The sequence below is a fragment of the Eptatretus burgeri genome, chromosome 1 (assembly GCF_056783735.1).
Source record: "Eptatretus burgeri isolate ZD-2024b chromosome 1, Ebu_testis_v1, whole genome shotgun sequence".
NCBI lineage: Eukaryota > Metazoa > Chordata > Myxini > Myxiniformes > Myxinidae > Eptatretus > Eptatretus burgeri.
Window position 1 is genome coordinate 71,762,017 of NC_140961.1, and position 26,470 is coordinate 71,788,486.

General features: G+C 43.0%; 1 protein-coding gene across 11 annotated transcripts in view; it reads right to left on the reverse strand.

Moving 5' to 3' along the window:
• LOC147034722 (myosin-10-like) overlaps nucleotides 1-26,470 on the reverse strand; it is a 242,334-nt gene that overhangs the window by 31,810 nt on the left and 184,054 nt on the right. For all 11 annotated transcript variants that reach the window (XM_085887757.1, XM_085887728.1, XM_085887750.1 and 8 more), the window contains 10 exons: nucleotides 23,666-23,837; nucleotides 23,101-23,313; nucleotides 22,530-22,674; nucleotides 21,885-22,091; nucleotides 19,428-19,532; nucleotides 18,968-19,120; nucleotides 6,711-6,959; nucleotides 6,195-6,407; nucleotides 5,880-6,092; nucleotides 157-318 (listed from right to left, as the gene is read on the reverse strand). In XM_085887757.1, coding sequence (XP_085743883.1) covers nucleotides 157-318; nucleotides 5,880-6,092; nucleotides 6,195-6,407; nucleotides 6,711-6,959; nucleotides 18,968-19,120; nucleotides 19,428-19,532; nucleotides 21,885-22,091; nucleotides 22,530-22,674; nucleotides 23,101-23,313; nucleotides 23,666-23,837 — 1,832 coding nt within the window. The remainder of the gene's footprint in view (nucleotides 1-156; nucleotides 319-5,879; nucleotides 6,093-6,194; nucleotides 6,408-6,710; nucleotides 6,960-18,967; nucleotides 19,121-19,427; nucleotides 19,533-21,884; nucleotides 22,092-22,529; nucleotides 22,675-23,100; nucleotides 23,314-23,665; nucleotides 23,838-26,470) is intronic.

The following is a 26,470-nucleotide window of genomic DNA, read 5'->3' on the forward strand; positions in this document are numbered from 1 at the left end:
CCCAATATATAACTGCATCTTCCCAGAAAAATAAAGGGACAACTGCAAGATCCAATAAAGAATGTATACATGTAGGTGAGGAAAAATGAAGCATTGATACATAGGTGCTTGTGGGTAAAGAAATGGAAAAAAAGTCAAATTTACAAAGAATCAAACCTGGAGCTTTCTCAGCTGCTTCATGGCGTCTTCACGACCCTTGGAAGCTGCCTCTGTCTGTGCCTCAAGGTCTTTGTAATCCACCTCCAGCTTCTTTTTGTTGGCAACTGCCAGGGCACGTTGCTTGCGTTCATCCTCAAGCTCTACCTCCATTTCCCGTACCTACAGGAAAGTCCCAGGAAAGAGGGTGAAAGTTAAAGTAAACTTCCAGATATCACATTTTTATACATCTAAAACACACAAAAACATCACATTGAATTGTAACATTGCTAAGGATGTGGCACATTAAATGCATATGCTGTTCATTTCATTTCCTGGGCTCATGGAAAAGTTCATGCAATAACACAAATCATGTAGACATGGGGAAACAATGCAAACTATAAGGGCACTCGGGAGGGCGCATACCTCCACCAGGCTTAACATTTTACATTTTGTATCCCACTGATTGGCCGGATCTGGATTTGGATCTGAACTAAAATTTAATGAGGTTGTTCTTGTCACCTACCCAACTAATCCACCAAGTGTCATCCGAATCCGTCCACAACTTTTTGAAATATCATGCTAGATATTGTTTTTGCCCCATCACTCAATGACGAAGAATCACTTAAAAAATTATAGGATCTGGATTCAGATCTTCATCAGAATCGAATAAATTCTTCCTTGTTGCATACCCAAGCTCTCCACACAAAATTTCGTCCAAATCTGTCCACAACTTTTTGAGAAATTTTGTTCACAAACAAACAAACAGACAGAGAGGGGTAAAAATAACCTCCTTCCACCTTCGGTGGCAGAGGTTATTACCCTATATTATAGACATTTCTAAATGATACACAAATTAATAGTAATGTACGTGATTTCAACAAAGGAGCATTTAAAACGTTTACCCATCAGAAAGAAAAACTAGGCAAATATATTGTTGCAGGCCAGGGGTCGGTGGCGAGAACGACCACGAGGTAGGAAAAGCTACGTCGTCTCCACCAGACTCCCCGGATAATTCCGTGACGCGGCGGGTCGCTGAACCGACCGTGGTCGCCAATATTTCAACTGCGTAGCGTAGGGTCTATTTGTCTAGACCCAATTTACCTAATTAACTACGCGATTTCGACTACCGGGGAAACCACGCCCTCGGCACTTCTTGCTCGAACCGGGTCACTCTACTGACTGCGGTAGAGTTCCAACTACTGACTACCAACTCCGGTTCGGGTGCAGCCTTGCGGAAACTGCCAAAGCCGTGCCGGCTCGGATGAACGGATTATCGGGGATAAAACCCCATCTAAACTCAGATCCGAACCATGCTGGACCAATGCAAGAAGGGACGGAAACGGACTGGGAACATTTCTGTGATGATTTATTTACAGTAAATGAAGACACAAAGCAAGACTTAACGCGAATATGCAAGCAAGGAATATTTACAGTGGTCCAAAAACACTTATTCAGTTCTACTTATAAGACGGGCCCACACGCAGACACACACACAAATGAAAATAAACCCAGAGTTCTTTATTGGACCCTCACAGCCGAGGAGAGAGACGAGCTGGGGGTCAGAGTCCAGCTGAGTACCTGACCGTTGGAGGAAGGGGGTGCTCTGTGATGCGGCACCCGACAAAGGTCGTTGGTTTGGTCCCCAGTCGCACGTGTGGGACTCGTGGTTCGTGGCGGAGCTCAGGTGGTGAATAGCGGGGTCCACGGAGGGGGTCAGGGTCGCTCTTTTCTTTCCTTATAGAGGACCAGCAGAGACACGTTCGCCGCCTTCACAACCTTCTGCTCAACCCTCCGCTTCAAAAGAACTGCACGCTTAACAACAACCCCCTCGAAAACCTCCAAACAACCTTCGTAACAACCCCAAAAAAACCACACCTGCCTCAGAGAGTGCTCGGGAATTTATGGACCTCCCACAATGGGGCGGAGCTCGCTCGAACAGATGTCACTCCCCGCCCTAATTAGGCAGGCTCCCATGGACTCGCCCTTCCTGGGCGGGGCTTCATCACCTTCCGGGAAACCCCACCCACTCTTCCACGCAGGTTCGTACTTGTCGAGCAACAGTATCAATGTTGCAAAGGTCGTCGTGAAAGAGTTACAACGTTTGTGGGATCTGAGAAACCGGAACCACGAGATCTTGCCTTGGCACGCCAGGGTGCGAGAAGGCAGCTGGTTGGTGGTGGATCGTAATGGGCCGAGGGGTCATACAGATGGGATGGTTGTGAGATGGCTTGTTCGATGTAATAACCCAACTAAAATAAATTGCAACGCACGCCTTTGATTCTCCCACTAGACAAAAGGAAGGGGATCTGACTACACACATACTTAACGACATAACTGACTTTTGGGACATCTGTATGTTGAATGTATATGGTTTCCAGATCCGTAACAATATTGTTGCGGGAATGGATTCTCGGCCTAGGGGTTAAGATTGCATAGCTTATAAATAGTTATTCCCTGAGTACATGTGTTAGCGTAGAGTGAGGTCATTTAATTTTAATGAAGGATTATGTGTCGATATTTTTAGAGAAATCATGTTGTCTCCCTCCCAATTTTTCTGTTGAAAACGCTTTCCCCTAAACCCTTATTTTGTGTTTTTTCCTCTCTAAATCTGTCTTTTATGTCTTTAGAAGAAAATGGCCTTGTGGGATTGGCCAGGGTGAAGGCTTAAGCACAAGAAAACTAGGCGTCGAACATTCAGGACAGTCCGAGAAGATTTGTGGCAGGGGCTTTGGCTTGAGTGATGCCTGAACGGCCAATAAGGGCAGAGCAGGCAGAGCTTAGCTACATTAAGGGGCGTGGCATCGCCCAAGGTGATAAAAGGATCTCCGAACAGATGTACAGTGAAACTGACTTGAGCTTGGAGGCAGGTTCGGTTGTGTTGGTCGTGGGTGCACAACTGACCTAACAGGGAGGCGGATTGAGCACCTCCCACAATTACAATATCCGCTCCTCTTAAACGCAGGCTGCGTCACCCCCAGAATCGTGCCAGCTCCAAGTGACTTGCATGACTTCAAACCCTGCATGCCTGCCATGCTCCGGGCACACCGTTCGACTTGCGAGTCCCGAATGAGCAGAAATGGGGTATTCTGCATCTTGTCAGCATCTCTCCGGTATTTCTCCTGTGGTTTGCTTGGGGCCTGTGAAGGGTTAGTTTCCCTAGGGCTCTTCCGTACGTCTCAAATGCGGGGCGCATATTTCGGATTTGTGATTAGGTTTGTATCTAAAGTGTTTGCGTGTTCCGTTCTCCCTCCCCTCTTTCTGAAATACACAAATGAATGAACTGGGTCTCGTTGGAGTTATTCGAGTCAGCATGATCATAAAACCGTATGACTTATAAATCATACAAAGGACCGATTTGGCGAAATGACTAACGGTCGCGACCAACCCCATCACCTCTCTGTTGCAGGCCGGGGACCAACCCCACCCCAATTAAGTATGATGACTTGCTCTAAGTTGCCATTTTGAGTGGTTGGATGGGAAGAGGAATCCAGTGTCGCTCCATCGACCTCAGATGAACTTAATTGAGCAAGGTAAAGTTGCGGTTAGGCCCTCAATCTGGCTCGGTGCGTTTAGCCTGTCGATTGGCCAATGTGCCCGCGGTAAAAAAAGGGTTGATCTCATTTTGAATACTTAATTTGGTAACACACACACACACACACACACACACACACACACACACACACCGACACACACACACACACACACACACACACACACACACACACACACACACACACACACACACACACACACACACACAGTTTCAAAGGAACATAGAAACAAAAGTCAACATATTTATGTTGATCATGCAATTTTCCATGGTGCTCACATGGGCCTGTTTTTATCCATTTTGCTCGTGTACGTAACTTTCCGAGACAACACAAATAGTGCATCAAACTTCAGACTTATTTTTGAATCAACACGGAATTCTTTACATTTTAAACAACTTTTAAAATCATGAAATGAGGTTATCACTTGGTTCACCTATGAATTCGGCCAACGCAAGTCAAACCTTACTCGCTTCTTCTTTTTCAATGAGAACTAAAATAAATGTTCTTCGAATTTTAAACAATTTGTTAAATCATACTGTACGATTGAAAGTGTAAAATTTAATGTTCTTTTCTTGCATCCATGCTACATTTAAATGGCTGGAAGCAAATGTAAATCAGCTTATGAAATGATTTGTAGTTTGGAAATGAAAGATAATCTTTTGGCAGTAATGTCATGAGATTTAGCCAACGTGGTCGCAGTGGAACTGACTGTTGGTGGCGACGTCACAGTGATGCTAAGGTTGAACCGACTCTGATATTTTAACCACATATCGTAGCTCCCTAACTCTGCTATCGTAATTCAGAAAGCAATGCGTTCATGTGGTGGGCAACGCTTGCCTAAAACAAATTGTGCAGTCATTGCGATGATGGGATTTAATCTGTGGTCGTGTATATACAATGTATGGCATCTGAGATATTTGACGTGATTGACCAAATGCAGGCTGGTGGGTTTGCATATCGTGTTGTAAATGCCAATCAGAATTCAAAAAGGAAAAGTTACCAAAGCTAAAGCAAACTTACAAAACACAATACAGTATTTGTGTGTGTGTGTGTGTGTGTGTGTGTGTGTGTGTGTGTGTGTGTGTGTGTGTGTGTGTGTGTGTGTGTGTGTGTGTGTGTGTGTGTGTGTGTTGATAATTGTATCGGTAATTTACAAATACATTAAGCTGTTCTGTACATACCATGGTGGACAGTATACAACTTAAGTCGGTGTGCTTCCGGCATCATTGTTCTGCAGCATTCCATGCCGAAAAAGGGGTACGTCTCTCATATTAGCAAGTGCGTAAATCAGTTTTAACTGCTCTTGTGGGAGTATAGCAAGGAGCTAGTTTTTAGCATGATGAATGCATGGCCCTGCCACAACTCACAACACTGTTTATGACTTCATCCTCATTTGAAGAATCCTAGGAACTGTCACTTGGCAGTCATTAAAGATAAACTTCTTCTTGGGTTTCTAATTGGTATGGTTGTACATGGAGCCCAAAGTTCTCTCAATTAAAAAAAAAAAATTCCATCTCAATGTTTACTTGAATCTCCAGCCCGATATCGATAGATGGAGGCACTTCATGACTGCCGGTAATGTTACCAGGTCATTGTGCATGCTATTTAAATTTTTGGGCTGAGGCAGAGAATTATTTCCTTGTACTTACTGACCTCGAAGGAACTTTTTAGAATCCAACTCTTTGGTAACAATGCTCCTTCAAAAAAGCTCCCAAAACTACTTCTTTTTTTTAAAATCTTTTAAGTTCCAACACAAGCATTGATAAAATAAAAAGAGTTCAGATGGGCAGACAAAAGATACATGTTGATGTCCGAAGAATCAAGACGAAGAAGAAAAGAAAAAAAAAAGTGATGAAAGAGAAATGAAACGAAAAACGGATCTTCACAAAAGCTGCTGCCACTTTATTGGCTAATCTTCACAAAAAAAAAATTAATGTTTTTTTTTTTCTTTCCTTCTTTTCTTTACATGAACGAGGCTCATGGAAGAGCAAAATGTTCCAGAATGATAAACATATTTGGGGCTTTCAAAATCAACAAGCAGCAAAGTAGCTGAAGAACGAACACAAAACAACTTAACCATCATGGTGGGTGGAAAGAAAATAAAGGTATACCTACCACAACTCACAATGCAATTTTCACAATATTATGAAGCAAAGGGTAATACAGAAGTAGCCATCGCATGAATCTCACCTGTTTCACAAGCTGGCGCCTCTTTTCTTCACCCTGTTCCTCACGGCTCTGTACCTCTCGCTCATGCTGTGCTCGCATGGCCTGCATGTTCACCTCCAGGCGTAACTTGGCATCCTCGGTCGCCTGCAGCTCATCCTCGAGTTCCTCCAGCTGTGTGCGCATCTCGCACACCTGCTGCTCAAGGCCACGCTTTGAGCGTTCCAACTCATGCACCTATAATGAGAAGAGGAAGTCAATCAAAGTGAGATCATATTTGATTGTACAAAGTTACTGCGAGATCAAATTGTGCACACTAGATACGGAGGAATAAGATACATTTTTGCCAACGTAATCTTTGGAGCTCATGAGGTCCTCCATCTCAGATCGAAGTTGCTTGTTGGATCTTTCCAGTTCTTCACGGGCCTCGAGAGCCTCTTCCAACGCCCGAGCTAATGCAAGAGCCTTGGTTTCTTTCTCTCTGGCCTCAGCTTCAGCACGGTCTCGCTCCTCAGCGATGCGTGCACACGTGCCCTTCTCTTCTGCCAACAACTGTCATGTGCACAGGACAATAACACCAGCAGTGAAACATAATTATGTGTCAATCTCTCGACATTGTTAAACAACAAGAAAAGCCTTTCCGTGGAGTTAATTAATTATCAAGAAAAACAATTGGCTGAAATTTAAGGTACGTTGCGATTTAAGTGGTTATTTGGAGAATTGAAAAGGAGAGCTATATGCTACAAAGTAACCACCACCACATTTACAATAGAAAGATCAGGTGATATAAGCCATGACCAAAAAGGGGGGGGGGAGTGGGTGAAACTACCCATTTTTATAAGTGATACTGTATACCTGGTCAAACTTCTTCTGCTTTTTTTCCAGGTTGGAGACCGTTTGTCTTTGATGGTCCAGGTCCACAGTCATGTCCTCGATTTCCTGTTGTAGTCGGTTCTTAGTCTTTTCCACTTTGTCATGTGCAGCTGTCTTTTCCTCGAGTCGCTGAGTGAGCACTTCCATTTCTTTATGCAACTTTTTCTTTGTGTCTTCAAGGGCATCCATGACACCCACATCATCTTCCACCTTTTTCTTAGCTTCAGCAAGCTGTAATAATAAAGATAAAGTAAACAACAACATCCAGCCTGAGAAGGAAATATAAACAGAGTTGAAACATCTGTCCATATTCAAGGGATGGAAGTTCGGCAAAAGAGAAAAATAAAAAAGCAAAATTTTAGCTTTTAGAAACTTAAGGCCCATTTCCAACGTACAATTTGGGGTCTGGCAGGATATCCTTGAGCAATATGCACTCACCTCTGAGCTATCTAGCCTGGGTTTGAATATGGCCCAGTTATAAACGTCACCCCAGTGTTTCATAGGCAGGGCAACCAATCAACATGAGAGCCATCATTGGATGAACATTAAAACATGTTCCATCTGCCAGCATTAGTTTGTGAAAGTTAAAGATACCACAATGTCCTTCATGAAGAGTAGGTGAGTTAACACCAGCAAACTGGGCAAATTCCAAATTCTTAATGACCGAGAGGGCACAGGATCAGTGGCATTGCTGTGCCCCTGAAGAACTGATGCAAACTAACAGCCACATGCAGCATATGAATGAAATTGTGTATATATATATATATATATATATATATATATATATATATATATATATATATATATATATATATATGTATATATTGTTACGGAAACGGCCCTTCGTATGCTACTAAATATAGGATTCGCTCAGATCCCCCAGTAAATGCATGTTTAGCCAGGTTGTTCGGTAATCTGACGTTGCATGTGTGTTGGGAGGTGTCACAGGCTGTTATTTGTTTGTGCAGTGGTGGTGTACCGAGAGCCTCCTCTTCTTCCTTCCCCTCTCCGGACGATAGGCCCTGCCCAGTCAGCTGAGGGGGAGTGGCCTGAAGAAGGAAATGAAACTAAAGGGAGGAGTTGTCGGCTTCGTAAAAGGGGCGCACCCCAAAAAGACAAGGTGGAAAAAACTGAAAGGACGGAGTTGAGCAGTCGGGCTTCGAGGCGAGCGTGCGCCAGAAAGGCAAGAGAGAAACGACGGGTGGAGAGGCGCGATCTGCTGGTTGAGCAGTCGGGCTTCGGGGCGAGCGTGCGCCGGGAAGGCAAGAGAGAAACGACGGGTGGGGAGGCGCGATCTGCTGGATGAGCAGTCAGGCTTCGAGGCGAGCATGCGCCGGGAAGGCAAGAGAGAAACGACGGAGCCTCTGACTGTCCCTACTCACCTCACGGCTCGACGACGTCTTGGAATCCCATGGACCAGTCCTGCCGGAGCCCAGCACCTCGATTTGGCCTTGTCTGGTGAACAGGCCAGGCCTAGACTTGAATGCTGGACCTTGTGTGAAACCAGCTGGAACCCACCGTCGATCTGACGGTCCTGTGCCATCGACCTTACGCAGGGTCAGAGCGCGCGGAGGCCGCGTGCGGTGCGACAAAGGAAGACGAGCGCCATTTTGCCACATGGCGTGCTCGAGCTTGGGGCTCAAATCCGTGGACATCAGCTTGTTACGAGCGACATTCGTGCTTTTGACACTTTCCTCTCGTCCATGAAACATCACTAAGTACTCTGTCTTGTCTGCATGTTGTTTAAGGTATATCTCGGTAGGGACCCCTTTGAAACTCATAATCCGAAGTTCCCTAGTTAAAAACGGGTTATAGATTGATAAAAACATTGTCGTGAATATTTTGCTTGTGTTGTGTTCCTTGGTGTTCCCCAATAAATCCGGCTGATTCGTATGAAGTTGCCGCTTTGGATTAATTTGTGTCACGTTGAGGAACAGATCGTTCTTTTAGCTTTGGACAATGCAATAAACCCTGCTATGGCTAGAATGATCCTAATGACCCATTTTTCCCAACCTGGCACACTGTTCCATTCTATTAAACCTGGGCAAGGCCCTCATTTGTCTTTTTCCATTTGGTGGTGCTCGGCATAACTCGCTGGCTGGGGAGTGTGACTCCTACTTGGCCTCTTTGCCTGCTTCCAATCGGGGGTGGAGGACACCCAGCAACCTCGGGGTTCACCTGAGCGTGCTTCTGGCGCTCCTAACTAAGGGGTGGCTATCTAGCCCCCATACTGTGCTCTCCTAGCACCCATACTGTGCACTCATAGCACTGAACCTACCGTGCTTTCCTGGCACTGAACCTACCGTGCTCTCCTGGCACTGAACCTACCGTGCTCTCCTGGCACTGAACCCTACTGTGCTCTCCTGGCACCTCTGACAGCCTCCACCTGCCAGGAACCCCCAAAGCCCTGCTGCCCTATTTCCCGACTCACCAACTTCCAATACCATGTCACACTACCAGCCAGCACCACCATACCTTGGCCTGCACCTCCCCCTCGCAGTCCGCCTGCACAATGGAACGGCAGCCAGAATCCATGTCAAATCCTCCAAGTCCCCCTAACCTACACTAACTTGGTTAGGAGACTCCTACCGACAGGGTACGTTGTTCGCACTCACTCTCCCCATTTGCACAATCACGCCATTCACCCAAACTCTTTAGTCATTCATTCCACAGTGCCACACACCCAGTCCACAACACCATCTAACACCTTTCACTTTTATGTGAAAACAAAAACACACCAGTCCCTCGAATCCCACTTGGTCATGAAATTTAACTGGTACACTTTTTCATCAAACCCCAATTAATTTGTCACTACGTCCATCGTCCGCTAGCCTCCTCCACACTGCCCCAATCGTTTATTTCCAACAATTTAAATGAGACATCAAAACCTCTTCACCAGCCCCATGGAACCTCTGCATGGTTCCAACGAGGAATTTCAGTCTTTCCTCAAACAAGCCACTCTTTGTCATCCACTTGTTTCAGGTGTTTAACGCTCTGCCTGTAATGTCCCCACCGCTTTTTTTTTAGTAATCACCCAAATCCACTCATGCCACTCTTATCCCTTCTGTCATCTCTCAATTTGCAATCACTTTCGGTACAATTTTCAATCAAAATTTCTTACATCCCAATATGGCCTGCTTCTTTGGCTCGTTGGAAGGGAGTGAGGGAACGAATCCCTCATTTCCCATTACATGACCCCGCCGCCTTTCTGCCACGGCTCAAAGGGGTCACGTCTCAATTGGGGTCGTGGTCCACCCCCTCCTCTTCTCCAGGGTTCACAGAAATCAGGTAAACCCCAATCAGTGGAAAGGCCCCCCCCTCTTCTCCATAACTCCCTGAAGACAGACAAACCCCACTCAGCTAGCCAATCCCCTCGTGTGCTCAGAAAGGTTTGAAGACCAAGTGACACATGCCAGTGCCACTTGCTCCTTATCTGCACTCTACCCCAAAGTTCCTGTGAGGCTGACAGAGAAATTAAAAACAAATTTCTGAAGCCTGCTCCTGGATGCAGCACCTCTAACTCTGTAAGAACCCATGTGGAGCTGTCCATTATGGTTTTTGTCCACTGGCTCAAGTTCTGTCCTGGTGGCATTTCTATTTCCTCTTGCGCCTCTAACCTATTTCCTATGTCAGCACTCATTCCACGCTCAGGACCCCCCACACACAGCAGGCTGCACACATTCCAAGGTTATATGTTGACCTTCCACACATTCAACCTTGCCTGCACACTGACCAACCGCCTCGCACTCCAGGGCTATATTCTCGACTGCCACGTGAGTACCCACACACGTTTCGGCCTCAGCAGCACATACCGGTGCTGTAGTCTGGAGTGCAGGCTCACAGCAATCATTCACAGGCACTCCACACACACATTCAGGGGTCACGCATAAGTGCACCCCATCGGACAGAGTCTCTTCATTAACATAAAATTCAATTCCTACCTTAAGCTCATCGTCCGCACCATGTATGCATGTGCCCTCGTACCTGCTTCGTTCCAGAGTCACCTCTGTCCGGTCGCTTCTCTCCAGCAGGTTGCTCATCATCGATTCGCCACACTCGTCCGGGGCTGTCAGCTCCACATGCTGGACCTGCTCAAAATGTGTTTCATTCGTCAACAACCTCGTATGCTCCCTCAATGTCTCCTTCACCAGGGCTTGCTCAAATTGTGGTGTCATCCGACGAGTGATGTCAATCAAGTCCCGCACCACTAACATTACTCCATGTGGTGATGTCACACATCCCACATTATTGTGTTGTTCTACTTCCTGGCTCCATTTTCTTTTCCATTCGAGTCGTTCTTCCTCTCTGAGCCTTTTTAGTTGTTCGTTACTTTCCGGAGTTTTTCCATCTCCGTGTACTCCAACTTTGCTCTCTCCTTCAGTTGGTCAATTTCAAATTCGCTTTCTTTTTGTTTTCTATCCCACTGTCTCTCTTGTTCTTCATTCTCCAATCTCGTTGCTTCCTTCAATTTGTTTATTTCCTTTTCCTGCTTCATTCGTTGTTCTTCCAACATCTCCACGTACTCCAACCTTGCATTCTCCTTTAGTTGTTCTTGTCCTTCTTTTTGTTTCCTCTCCCACTGTCTCTCATGTTCTTCCTTCTCCAATCTCGTCGTTTCTTTCAATTGGTTGATCTCCCTTTCCTGTTTCATTCGTTGTTCTTTCACGACTCTTTCTTGCATCTCATTCTTTAGTCTTGCTTTGGCTTCTAACTGTTCAATCTACACAGTGTGGTTCCTTAACGTCTCATTCTCCGTTCTCTTTCTTTCCTCTCTCAACATCCTCAGCTCGTTTTGTAATTCCGTCTCTTTGTTTTGGTGTTTTTGTAACTCAAAAGTTTTTTCCCATAATTTCTTGATCATCTCCGCACCTCTTTTGCATGCTTCCTCCCTCAATTTGTCCATTGTCTTACCGCATTCCTTTAGTTCTTCCAGGCATTTCTCTTTTCTTTTATCTCCTGTTCTCGGATTTCTCTTATCTGATTGCCTGCTCTTACCCTTCCCTTCAGTAGTTCCAAGTCCAAATCGTGTTCCCGTTTTTTTCTTTTCCAGCTTTGTTTTCCATTCTTCTTCCAGCTTTGTTTTTTCCCGTTTTTCCTTTTCCAGCTTTGTTTTCCATTCTTCTTCCAAGTTCTCCCTATCCCAGGAGTTACTAATTTGCTCCTCCTCTATTCCTTCATTCAGTTCGCTCTTCTCCTGTTCCAACTCATGGGTACTCCACTCTACTTCCCTCATTTCTCCCTGCAGTTATTCGAACAGTCTTGACTTTTCCAACAATTCTTCCTTCCTTTGCTCCAGATATTTCTCTCCTCTTTTTATCTTCTGTTCTAGGCTTTCTCTTATCTGATTGCCTGATCTTACCTCTTCCTTCAGTTGTTTCAATTCCAAATCGTGTTCACATTTTTCCTTTTCTAGCTTTTTTTTCCATTCTTTTTCCAAGTTCTCCCTATCCTGGGAGTTACTAGTTTGCCCTTCCTCTATTCTTTTGTTCAGTTCGCTCTTCTCTTGTTCCAACTTATGGGTACTCCACTCTGCTTTCCTCATTTCTCCCTGTAGTTCCTTGAACTGTCTTGACTTTCCACCACTTTATGGGTAAAACACTCTACTTTAATCATTTCTCCACGTAGTTCCACGCCTGTGCTGGCTAAGTCCTCTTCCAGCTCCCGAATTTGTTCCTGTGCATCGGCCAATTGTTGTGATTCCCTGTGCACATAATCCTCATGAACCTCGTCTGCGTTGGCTAAGTCCTCTTCCAGCCCCCAAACTCGTTCCTGTGCATCGGCCAATTGTTGTGACTCCCCGTGCACATAATCCTGCTGAACCTCGTCTGCGTGCCGTTGTGCCTCGTCCAATTCAATTTGCAATTCCTCCATATAGTTATCACCACACCTCCACTGCTCCAAGGCATCCGACAATCGTGTATGAATCTCGCCAATGTATGTGCCGCAGTCCTGCCTCGCCCGCCATAACCACGTGGTTTTAACCGGTGGGCGGGAGCGCTTCCTCTGTGCCGCGCAGTTTGTTGCGCTATAATTAGCCCACTCCCGCTTCGTGTCACGCCAAGGTGGAGCCGCGCCACCATTTTGCGACTCCATTTTCTTTATAATTTCCAAGTTTTACACCCGATCCGCTCAAAATAAAATAAAATTTGCGAGCGTCGGGTTTCTTTTCCTCGCGCCTCTTGTAACCAATGTTCAGGGTGCGAAATGCACCACAGGTCCAAATATCCCGCTCCTGACTACCAAATTGTTGAGGATCCGCGACGGAGGGATTCTCAATCCACTCGGGACACCAATTGTTAATGGCTTCCACGGTGTCGGGATTCGAAGTCCATCACCAGTTTTTTTTTTTTTTAAACAAATTGGGCGAATTTATTCCTCTGGGGCCCATCGGGGAAACACGCGCAAGCAAAACATTCATGATAATGTTTTTATCAATCTATAACCTGTTCTTTACTAGAGAACTACGGATTACGGGTTTCGAAGGGGTCCCGACCGAGATATACCTTAAACAACATGCAGCTAAGACATAGACAGCATGCAGACAAGACAGAGTACTTGGTGATGTTTCATGGATGAGAGGAAAGTGTCAAAAGCACGAATGTCGCTCGTAACAAGCCGATGTTCCCCAGTGGATCTGGATGATTTGTATGAAGTTGCCGCTTTCGATTAATTTGTGTCGTGTCGAGGAACGATCTGTTCGATTGGTATATACAACCAAAATGGTTACAGACTGGCAGAAAACGCTCGGCATCTGACAAAACCAGTCTGTAACCGGGGTCTATTTCCCCAAGTGGTAAAGTCCAGGGGTACGTTGGTATCGCGATGAAAGACGCGTGACCTGGGGCCTGTGCCGAACCAGCCGGCGTTATAAACCCCGGAGACGGCGATGGTAAGGGTGGCGCCGAATCTGTAACGTTTGGCTATCAAGACTCGTCTGAGAACCCTGCCACCCCCGGATCTGCAACAATAAATAAATATATATATATATATATATATATATATATATATATATATATATATATATATATATATATATATATATATATATATATATATATATATATATATATCCAACCTGTGAGTAGTGAGAGCACCAGAACCGAGTACAACCCTTGATGTATGGTACCGGAAGTGATGTGCCACCTGCCACATGGAACATTATCTCCCGCTTCACAAAGCACAAATCAGAATCATTATTGGATGCGTTGGGAGCAATGATAAATAATGTCATTCTCCAAACTGAGACGAATGCCATGACATCACTGCCACGCCACAAGCTATATGTCTGCGGCTCCTGGAAGAGCTCTCATGTAGCGTGAATTACAAAGATGTAAAATGTAATTTAGTGTCAGATACTGTCACAAGTGAATGAAAAGTGCAGTTACTGACTGGCATCGCCTTTGTTGGGGCATCAGGCAACATAGCACGTTTCCATCCACTCATTACTCTGAAACCTTTCGGTGTCGGCTTTCACCACATTTTTATATACAAAATTCAAGCTCATGGAAGAGCAGCTCGTATAAAGGTCAGAAAATAATCTCAATTAGCACTGTGAAAGGGCTCCTCTGGGAGCCGCAGGCATGGCATGCATCGTGGCAGTGATGTCACGGTATTCGTCATAAAATATATATATATATATATGAAGACCACAAGGGGAAAACCAGAGATGTCACTTTTTATAAATTTCAGGGTTATTGCACCTGCCAGTAGTTGGCAACATAAGGTTTCCTCTCACAATATTACTTTAACAAATAACTAGGGGTGTCACATAATTTATATAGTATAAAGTTTAGCCGTGCAATGAAAAAACAAGTGTTGTCAAAGCTGAACAAGTAGAAACCCAGAGTTGTCAGTACTTTACTCCTGGTTATCTCCCTTTCATTCATGTTAACTGTTCCACCATAATATTCAGTTGAGAAACTAAAAAATGAAAGGTTGTAAAACTTTCACAGCATAAACTCTGAGCACTACAATGGCCTATTTGGTTATATCATGGGCTCCGTAGTTGGTGCATATCCTGGTTCAAGCCTGGTCAAACCTTTACTGTGACTTTTATGGGACCCACGCCGTGGCTTAATGGTTAGCGCGTCTGAGTACCCATCCTCATTCGATGTACCCACCGCCCAATCAACCTGCTTAGGTATATGAGGGAGTCACATGAGGTGACTTTGGCTATCGCGGGGGTGGTTTATCCTTGGTTTCCTCCCGGTTTTCCATCATATTAAGTAGTACGGAGTAAGAAATGGAGAATCCGTCGTCATATAAGCGAAATACCCTTGAGTATGGCGATGAACACCAATCAAACAAAAAAACAATGACCGTTTAATGTGGAAAAAATAATCTGTGATCACCAAAGTCATGTAATGTATGCTAATAACCAACAAGCATGAATTTGCTACACATCCTGGGTTAAAATTGCATGGCAATTATTAAACAAGGGAATAACCAGTGATGTCAGTTTGCAACATTGATTCGTTCTTTGCTCAAATTAAATAACACAGAAGCTTGGCAAATGCTACAAGCTTAATTTGATCGGCCAATGATCACTCTTCCTTTTACTGGAAAAGAAATCTATATGACAGTTATTAAACAGTCCACCAAAGTCTTGAAACTTTGTTTTTCAGTTTCTTCAAAATTGACTTATCCTGACATCTCTGGTTTTCCCCTTGTGGTCTTCATATACATACATCTACATATATATACACACAAAAGTACATATATATATATATATATATATATATATATATATATATACATATATATATATATATACATATATACATATACATATACTGGATATATTGTCAGATCTCGACATTCGCGGTTCCACTATTCGCAGACCCCGAAAATTCACGGTTCATAAAATGTGACCTGCTTCTCCATTCGCGGTGCTGTGCTTCACATATTCGCAGTTTTTCATGGGATTTTAAAATTTTCCCTTATGAATCACGAACCGCTGGGAATTAATCCCCCCTTTTCCCATTGAAACAATGCACATCATTTTTCCCATTGAAACAATGCACAATGTCCAATGCCCAACCCGGAGACTTCATTCAGCCCGACCACTCATGTCAAAAGACAGAGATTTAAGACAAAAGACACCCGGGCTTATTTGCCCTCATCAGGATGGCACACCACATAAATATCTAACCAATGATGACCACAGTCATAGTTCAAAAATGCTATGAGCACCCTCTGACTGTAATGGTGAGAATCAGCTGCAGATTATGGCTCACACGGTAAAACTGCTCTCACATAGATATTTACATGGTGTGTTGTTTCATCAGAAACATTGTTTTTATACACAAAATCGAAACAAAGAAGCACACTGGACCTGTGACATGACACTGATGTCATGGGATTATTTGTACCCTGCTGCCTCGTCAAATTAGGGTGTTCAATTTGGTTTATTAATTAGCCTAATATGGTCATGAATAAACGATTAGCACGTTGTCCTGATGAGCCTACAACAATGGCAAAATCTAGATTGACAGCTCTGTGTTCATCAATTTGTGACCCGAGGATTTAAATCACAGTCTGCAAAGACTTGAGTGCCATACAGAGGCCTCCAAGTTTGGAGGTGATGTGTTGGAATCATTCATGTACATGACATCAGCTTCATGTCATAGGACCAGTGTGCTTCTTTGGTTGATGTTGATATATATATATATATATATATATATATATATATATATATATATATATATATATATATATATATATATACACACACACAAACATACATATATACATATTGAAAATGAAACTTTGTTTTAAATTTGATTTGTTGCATGCAAAATCATTTTTTTAAATTCCTTTTTGCAAACAACCTTGTTGGCATGCCGACTAATCAAATGACACGAGTTCAAAGAGTATGGAAGAAATGGCCCCGTTGTTTTGTGGAGAAAGCTTTTCTGCTGTGTTTCAACAGCGATAGCTGTTTTGGAGCAAGATTTTCAGTTGTTTATCTGCACTACAGTGGGACAAACCTGTGCTGGCAGTGCAGTCTTTGAAACATTATTCTTACCTACAAAATCTAAGCTCATGGAAGAGCAGCTCACATAAAGGTTCGAAAAAAATTGCAAAGGAAAAAATAAAAAATAAAAAAAATCTAAAGAACAATGTTTCAAAATATATTTTCCTCCAATTAATTGCAAAGCTTATAGATCGGACTGCTTTTAACTTCCTTATCCAAAACGAAATGTCACATTTCTCAAGATAAATCTTTTGAGAAATAATAAAATTGAGCAACATGCTCACACATTAGTGTCAAGGGGAAATTTATTTAACTTAATGTTCATCATTGCGTATTGTTGTGCAGTTGGCTGTAGAAACAATGAAGGTAGGAGAGAAGTCTTTTCATGTTTGCAACTGACAAAAGAAAGCAGCTGTTGCATATCTCATGGAAAATGGAAGGCAAAGGGAGTCCATAAAAAAAAAAGTTTTGTACTCCAATCATTTTGAGTGCAGGCCGAATACAAACAATGCTGAGAGACCCATACTAAAAGTCTGCCTTTTCCAATGTGGAATTAGAAAAGTAAAAATAATTCTAGTTGAAAATGAAGGATGCCAATAAGCTTACTTTCATGGTACAAGACATACCCTGCACTCATACACAATTAGGCAGACATATGAAGACATACAATTCTAAACTACCTCAACTCTATAATCAAAGTACACATAACAGCTCAGACTCAAGTAAATAGTTTGTAAGCATGCTTTTCTGGAAACAGAAGACACATCTAACAAAGGAACTTGTTATGTTGACAGAGCCTCAGGTCCTTGGCTTCGGGTGACAGAGGTTTGACCACAGATTGTTCTTCAAATGGGACAATGCATGATCCATTTGATAAGCCATAATACCAATGAGAAAGTAACATTTGAGACAAGGATGGCAAAATGTTACATTTGGTCAGACAAATGTTACTGTCTGGCTGTGGAATGTAGAAAATTAGCAAAACAATAAAGAACAAAAAAGCTAGAGTGTGCAGGGATATGGATTCTAATGGGAAGGCTGAAATTCTGCTGGATGTAGAGAAAGAAAAATGAGTAAGTATTACAAAGAGCAAAGCAAAAGTAACTTTCATCGGTTAGAGCGATAACGAAGGGAATTTTTTGGGACATGTAATGAGGCAAGGGGGTTTCAAGAAGTTGAGATTTACTGGGAAGTTTGAAGGCAAGAGATTAAAAGCATGACAAACAAGTAAGTAGCTGGATGACAAAATTGAGATGGTTTTTTGGCTCAGTAGTGTTGCATGTTCCAAGAAAAACAGGTTGGTAGCCTCTCTGTATTGCACCACCTCCTTTTTGGTCTTGCACCTTCTGCCTTCTCTTGGCTCTGCCCCCCCCCCCCACCCAAGGTTTCTGCATGGCACACACGGTCTGTCAGTAACCCTCTTCTCATTAAACTCCGAAAATCCAGACTGACTGCTCACATTCACCAATTTGTTCCTCTTTTCTCTTGCATGTGGAACCAACTTCTCCATCTATTCATTCCATTCTTCCCTCCAGGGCTTCAACACAGATGTTCACCACTACCATATGCCACCTCCATCGATACTCATCATCTCTTCCCCCCCCAAATGACCCCATTCTGAGGCATTCCCTTTCTCCAAGTTATTGCGATTTTCTCCCCCTCTCGCTTACCCCTTTTCATTTGATAGTTGTATGTTGGTTTATTCCTTTTCTGTTTCATCCCCACTTCCCCCTTCCTCTTCTTTCTGTGTTTCATTCAGCTTGTGTGAAGCTTGTTCACTCCCATGTGTCCTTCTCCCACTTCCCTTGATCTCACTCTTACTTGTACTCTGTTGTTTGTGTTTCCCAATGTCCATTTTGTTCCATTCCATTCTGCTCTATCTCTTCCACGAACATTGATCACGTATACAAAAAGAAACACGAGAAAAAGCAAGGGACAGGAAGAAATGGAGATTCAAGACGAAGTGTTCAAAACTTGAGCGGGGATGGTCATTATGATGATGCAATTAATATATGTTGTAGAAATATATACATCACGGGGTCTTATCATTAAAAATGGTGGAACTGACCAAGCACAACATAAACAATATCCCCCTTCCGCCACGTGGCGGGGGATAAAAAGTCAGTTTCATAGCATTCTGAAAACCAAATAAATCTCATAAGAAAGAAAAAAAAAAAGTCCAACATCTCATAAGCAAAATCATCAAATTATTGGAAGCATAATTATAAATGGAGAAGCAAACAAAGGCAATATGACAACAAACCTGTGCCTGCAACGAAGTCATTTGTTTCTCCATGTTCTTTCGAATCTCCTCCTCTTCCTCAAGCTGCTCCTGCAATGAAGCCTTATCATCTTCGAGCTGACGGAGCTTGGTGCTGGCATTCAGTTTCTGGCGAGTTTCTTCTTGGAGCAACTCCTGGAGACAAACACCATTTTGTGGTTACAGTATATAGTAATCCAACAGAAGGAAGAAAAATTCAAACAATTAGCCTCAAAAAATTTTTTTGACAAATTCAAGATGGAAAAGAGTATGGCAAAATATCAAGAGATGAGAGGAAACATCAGTTTCACATTTGTTCAAAATTAGCGTGTTAACAAAAGACATTATAGTTGGGAATTTTATTAAAAGTTTAGCCAAAGAATGGCAACCAAGCATTTTAAATTTGATCTTTAAAGTAAATTTAACCCATAATGCAGGAAACAGTAACACCAGTGGGTTGCACCTGTGTGTCCTGGAGCTGCGAGCCCAGGCTGTTTATTTCTTTCACCATTTTTAACGATTTTCCCTCAATATCCGACAGCACCACGGTTGTGTTCTCCAGTTCATTCTGTGAGCAGAGCAATGGGGAATCAGGTGCCATTTATCATCCATGGTCAACTTTATCAATGCAAAACTTTACAACAAAGGCATCAATAAATAGTGCTAAACAGCCCACACTCACCCAAATAAAATATAATTTAGACCCGATTGCAAACTCAGTTTATTACCTGGAAGAATTGCACCGAGAAAGACCCACAATGTAAATATATGGCAACTCAAGTTTCGACAACATGCTCAAACTCGAGAGCAAATAAATGCAGAAAAAAATTTCACAGTGCTTAAAAAAAAATAATTGAGCAAAGTCACAAACAAAAGCGATATTCAGCATTTAATGTCGTGAAAAATCACAAAGATGTTTAAAACCAAATCAGCAGGTGAATCAATACTCTGAGACGTCTGTTTGTCTGTGTGTTCCTCATCATTTTTCTCAGAGATGGCTGAACGGATCTTCATCAAACTTTCAAAGGTTCATCAGTGAGTGCCGGGGAGTGTTTTGGCAACAAACGTTTTTTGAAATAAATAAAAAAAAGTTGGATTTTTTTTTGGAATTAAAAAAGGAACAAACAAAAAACGCTATGTAGTGCCTAAGCCTTTGTGAAGGATTATTACCCTATGTGAAGGGTAATATTAAATGATCCTCAATCATATTCCTTAGTGGGTGTAGGGTAGTGTTTATAGGCTCCAACAACAAAAATGGAAAAATGTTACGGATTAGTAAATCCTATACAATTGGAAATGTTAAGCATTGTCGGTTTTATGTCAAAGGCAACTTGCATTATATAATTCTGATAGTGACTGTGAGAAAGGCAACTTGAATTGCAGTGAATTAAATAAATGTGATATGTAATGGGGGAAAGGATACGTGTGCAGACAACTGAATGCGTCATTGGCATCGTGATGGATTATAAACAGAACTTTGAGGATGACTTTTGTTGAGGCGACAGTGTTCGAGTAACGTGAGAGCTTCACTCTTACATTAGGATGGACTGGACTGGGTGAAAGATTTGTTATGGAAAACAATGCTCCAAACAAATGGTCAAGCTTTGGTCAATCTTTCAATTCAGACTGTCACCTTGTTTCGGGGTTGACCTTGCGTCATTACAATAAAACGTGAAGCGAGGAGCGTTCGGGAAAAGCGACATGGAGGAGGTCTTGAGGGTGAGACAGAGATCCAGCTCCAGCAGTGCGGGGAGCCTTTGGAGCAGCCGAGTGCAGTCAAGTTCGTTTTGCACACCAGCGAGCTGTGCACACCAGGAGATGGGCTGCGACGGCATCATGAGCCTTGTATCATTGGATGCACGTTGACCACAGACCCGATCGTGATCCAGTGCACCTTCGCCGGTGTTCAGGTTCTCTCCTGCTGGTAGACTGCTTGTGCTCACGAGGAGCCAATACAACACTTGGGGTGCAAAGTAACTCCATGTTGACATTCCGTGCCAACAACTTCTCTGGGCATCTTGCGTCAAGGTCCTCCCTCCTCCCTCCTCCTCACTCCTCATCATGCTACGGCCGGGGTGGCAGTGACATTCCATACTGCGAGAGAATTCCCACGGGACTCATGTGTTCCAAACACGTGGTTGACCAATTCATCAACTGCATGTTCGTTTCGACAGTGCAAGATACAGACTTTGATTCATGGCATGTATCCTATAAAAGGGGTGTGTTAAAAAGTGAGTATAAAGTTGCTTTCTCAGAGGGTGGAAATTGCCTTTATAAGAGCTGTGGAATTATTTGAAAGTGCATTGAAATATATGTGTGTAACTTTGATTAAGTTTTAAAAAGCATTGAACGTGACTTGTATTTCCTGTGTGGAACTCTACAGCTACTGAGGGTTGATGAATGATTGTGATTGAATTCTAATTGAATGATATGAGCGCTTGACAGTGGGATTTAATAAATTGCATTTTAAATTTCCTTCTGTTGTTTGTCGTGCGCTGGTCGTCACCTGGTTGCCAATTGACAGGAAAAGGTTAAAGTGATCGTTTTAATTGTCTGCCACGTGACCCTCTGGGTACTTGCAGGGCATTTGCTCTGAGGCACAGAGGCCACGCATAACAGAAAAAAAACATCACATTAAAAAAAAAATGCCAACAGAATTAGAACAGCACTGGACAATGCCAGGTAGCCATGCTGGTAGTTTATAAAAATTCAAAATTTCAATAGTCCCACCTGGATATCATGAAATATAAGAAAGGATTTATTGCAAAATTCAGTAAAACAAAAAATTAAAAGTGGATAAAAGAACTTGAAGCTGCTAAAATAACTGGATAAGCAAAAAGAGGCAAGATGTGTATTCTCAGCACAAGTTCCACCAAAGAGAAAAATAAAACTTACAGCTCAATTTAACGAGTTAGCCTACCTGCTGCTTGGAGACCCGATCAGCGAGATCCGCTCGAGCACGTTCCGCTTCAAGCAACTTCACCTGCATCTCCTGGGTGCAGGCGTCTGCCTTTTTGCGTTTCTGCTCAGACTCGAGCCTTGCCTGAGCCAGGCCCTTCACTTCACTTCCCAGCTCTTGCCGCTCTGCTTCGAGAGTCTGTTTTGCTTTCTCCAGATTTGCCTTGAACTGTAAACAATTAAAAGAAGAAATGTAGAATAGACTCGAATTGAACAAAGATAATTGTTTTTGTTGGTTTATAAATTGCTCCACTGTGCCACGCCCACCCCCTCCCCTCGTTCCACCAAAACTGCATGTTAAAAAAAAAAAGATTAAAAAAAATGCAACATTGCTTCAAGGAATTATTCACATATTTGAAAAGAAAAAAAATTAATCCATGGGTTAGGGATTTTGTATGCATTTGGGGTTCATACCGACTTCTGTTACCATGCGGTGTCGACTACTATTACCATATGATTTTGATAAGCAGGGACCTTGTGTGCAGGTCCTGAGCACAGATCAAAACCAAATCTGAGCACCCACTCAATCGAGGCTTTATGCCAACATACACCTGGTTTTCAATTCAAACAACTGTAGTCCAAATAGGATCAACACAAATACACTTGCCCGCTTAGTTTGCTCCAGCTGTTCTGAGAGCTCCTCCAGAGATTGACCGTGTCGGTGCCTAATTTCTTGTATTTGAGAATCATGGCTGCGTGCTTCCTCTTCGATTGCCTTCTTTAAGTCTGCAACCTCCTGTTCACGCTTTGTCCTGAGAGCCAATGATCAAGTGAGATAAAGATAGTGAGGGCATTCAATCTCATTCAACAACTAGAAAGCATCTCAAAATGCAAAGCCTGTCCACATTTGCTTTATACTCAAACGAAACTTTATGAAAACAGCTGAAAAAAAATTGTAAATTTTATTAAATAGTATTCTCCATATTCTCATAATAAAGGTTTGTTGAAAATAAGAAGATAAAAGTTCAAATGGTAAAAAAGTTATGCATGGAGACAGACAGACAGTGACACAGACAGACATAAGCAATTGCTCCAGCTGCACAGGCAGACAGGCTAATTACAACTGAAATACCACACAATGTCATCCCAAAGAAATCATATGCAAACGTTGTTACGAAACCAAACCACAACCGAGCACTTTTAATTATGTACTCGATTTTTTTGACAACTTTGACAACCTGAGCTCCTGCTGGGCAGCAGTGGTGTCTAATGTGTCCTCTAGCTCAGTCTTCAGGGCTTCGAGCTCCTCACTTAGGTCTCGCTTCTGCTTCTCTGCCTTGTTTCGTGCAGCTTTCTCAGACTCCATGTCTTCCTGAAGTTCTGCCAGTTGTGCCTGCAGCTCCCTCACCAACTTCAGGCCGTTGTTTTTTAAAGCTGTTTCCTCGTCCACCCTACAATAAACATGCAAGAGCCTCAAATGATTTAATTCAATTCAGGACAATAATAAATGTTTATATACTGTTTTTAAAACAATGGCAACAAAGTGGTAGTTTTCAAGCAAAGAATCCAGAATGGGAGAGTGTATAAATATTGACATTTTAATGGCAATTATGCCCCCCCCCCCTCCTCCACCAAAAAAAAACCACCAAAACTTCAATGGGAATGTCAATAGGTTATTTTGTTATTCATTATCATGAGCTTGTTTGAAAATCAATTTTGACAATGCAGATTTTAATATTTGACGTAAGAGGAATTTTATGAGTAAACTTTCAGGAAAGATATTTCATTCAACTCTCATCACACCTGGCTAGGGCTGCTTGCAGCTCTTCTTCTTTCCTACTCAGCAGCATTTTAAGATCTTCTATCTGCTGTTGCAGCTCAGCAATCTGGTCTTGCAGATCAGAACTTTCCCCATCCAGTTTACGTTTGGATTTCTCCAGTTCCTGTCGAGTTTTTTCTTCCTTCTTAAGTCTCTCTGCAGAACCACGGGGAAGTTTCACTCAAAGAAAGAGGTGATGTGCGCGTAACACGGGCAAACGCACATCCATGCACTCTAAGTAAGTTACTCAACGTTGTGTTCAAATACACTTCTTCATACAAGACAAGTAAATGAAGGAAATTCAATGGAGAGACAGAAAAATTTTCAGAGATGGATAGCATAACAACAAGAGGCATTCAAAAGATTCATGGACTGTTGTATTCTTTGGCACCCCAAAGCCACCAGTTTTTAGCTTCTTAGAAACTTCATGTATGCTTATTACATGTCATTAGTTTAGTTCGTATGACTGTTTTTTTCAGAATGTAATACAGAAGTTTGCCGCATCACAATTGTCGATCTTACTCAAATTGAGCACCAAGATGTCATAACATTGTATGCAAAGGTGTTGCCAGTTCCAAATAAATCACTGAATACATGGTGGTCAGGTACAGAGAAGGTGCCCTCAGTCACTGACTTTAAGCATGGATGTGATTCTCTTGAAGATGATCCCAGGTCAGGATGGCCAACAGATGTGATCAACACACAAGTTGTGGCCCAACTTGAGGCATTAATCATGGAGGATCTCCACATTAAGGTCAACGAGATATCGACACAACTTGGAATTTCTCAAGGCAACGTTTTTTTCACAAACATCCCAAAATACTTGGACAAATCAAAGGCCTCAGCACGATGGGTCCTCCAAAGCCTCAGCACTTACGATCAACAGCAATGGCTATGGTATTACCGTATTTTCACGACTATAAGGCGCATATAAACGTCTTAGATTTTTGTCAAAATGTGCGACGCGCCCTATAGTGCAGTGCGCCCTTTGTGTGTATAAAAGAACAGGTATGTGCGGTATGCAGAACATTGCTGTTTTAACAACCCCGAAAATGGCAAAGAGACACGCTTATGAAGCTCAGTTTAAACTGAAGGCGATCAGCTATGCGGAGGAACATGGGAATCGAGCCGCGGCGAGGAATTTCCAGATCAACGAGTCGATGGTTCGAAAGTGGAGGAAGCTGGAAAACGAGCTGCGACAGGTGAAGAAGACGCAGCTGAGTTTCCGTGGAAACAAGGCGAGGTGGCCAGAGTTGGAGGAAAGACTTGAGCAGTGGATCGTTGAGCAAAGAGCAAGTGGGAGGAGCGTTTCGACGGTCACGATCCGACTGAAGGCAGTATCGATAGCGGAGGAAATGAAAATCGAACATTTCCACGGAGGTCCGTCTTGGTGCTTTCGCTTCATGAAACGGTGCCATTTTTCCATCCGGACCAGGACTACGATAGCGCAGCAACGTCCGGCGGATTATCAAGAAATGATGGAAAACTTCCGCTCCTACTGCAGCAAGCACATCTGCGACAAATGGATCCAGCCGAGCCATCGGCGTGAACCGGCCGTTCAAAGTGAGGCTGCGAGCGGCGTGGGAGCGGTGGATGACCGAAGGAGAGCACAGCTTCACAAAGGGTGGAAGGCAGTGCCGGGCGAGTTACGCCACAGTTTGCCACTGGATTGTTGATGCCTGGGCTAACGTGTCTGCTGGCACTGTTGTCCGAGCTTTCGCTAAAGCCGGCATCATTTCGGAGGAGCCGCACGGTGCAGAAAGTGACTCTGATACTTTAATACAGAAATTTCGGAGGAGCCGCACGGTGCAGAAAGTGATACTTTAATAAAGCACAACCAAACTCAATTTTGCTCCCGATCTATTTTTAAATACGCACACTTGTGTGCTTGTGTGAGTGTGTTGTTGTACGGCGGACGTACGTAGTAGAGGATATTCATATAAAACCCGCGCCCTACCGTGAGGAGCGCCTTATGTGTGTGTCAAATACAGGAACGGCACACACAACTTAGACTGCGCCTTTTGGCACGGTGCGCCTTTTGGTCGTGAAAATACGGTATGTTGTGAGCTTCCTTAACTGTTCAATGGAGATACAACTAACTTTATCAGTCATCTTGTATCGAGTAAGAAATTGTGGCTTCATTACTGCAGGTGTTTCAAAACCACATTGTGAAGCACAAAGGATCACAATCATCCAAAATAAATCTCACACCAAACCATCACCCCACAAGATCATGGGCTCCATTGTTTTGAGAATACTACACCAGCATAACGCAAAACCACAACAGCAGGGGAATGTTACACCAGCCTCATGCAAAAATTGACAGGTTATCAAGTTCAAATGCCTTAGAATGTTAAACAAATGTGTGCTGCTCTTTCACAACAATACACCTGGGCAAATACCCATATTAAACAGACCACCATTAATGACTAGTTAGATCACCCCCATACAGCCTGGATGTGGCCCCTATTGACGATTTCTTGTTTCACATTCAAAATCGCACCTGCATGGTTGCTGACTAATAAGGAGGAAATGATTAAATCATCCAAGATGTGTTTGCAGGAACAATCTGAAAACTTGTATTATATTGCCATAGAAAATAAGAAACAAATGGAACAAATGCAATGAAGTCATTGGGTACTATATTGATTTAAAAAAACAAAAAATAGACATCTCCTTCTGAGCACTTTGACAATGCCCCTCGTTTCAAGATTCGGTACAACACGAAAGGTGAGCAAAATAGTTAGACAAGGCGAAACAGGAAAAATAAGGATTGCACTGCCAATTGT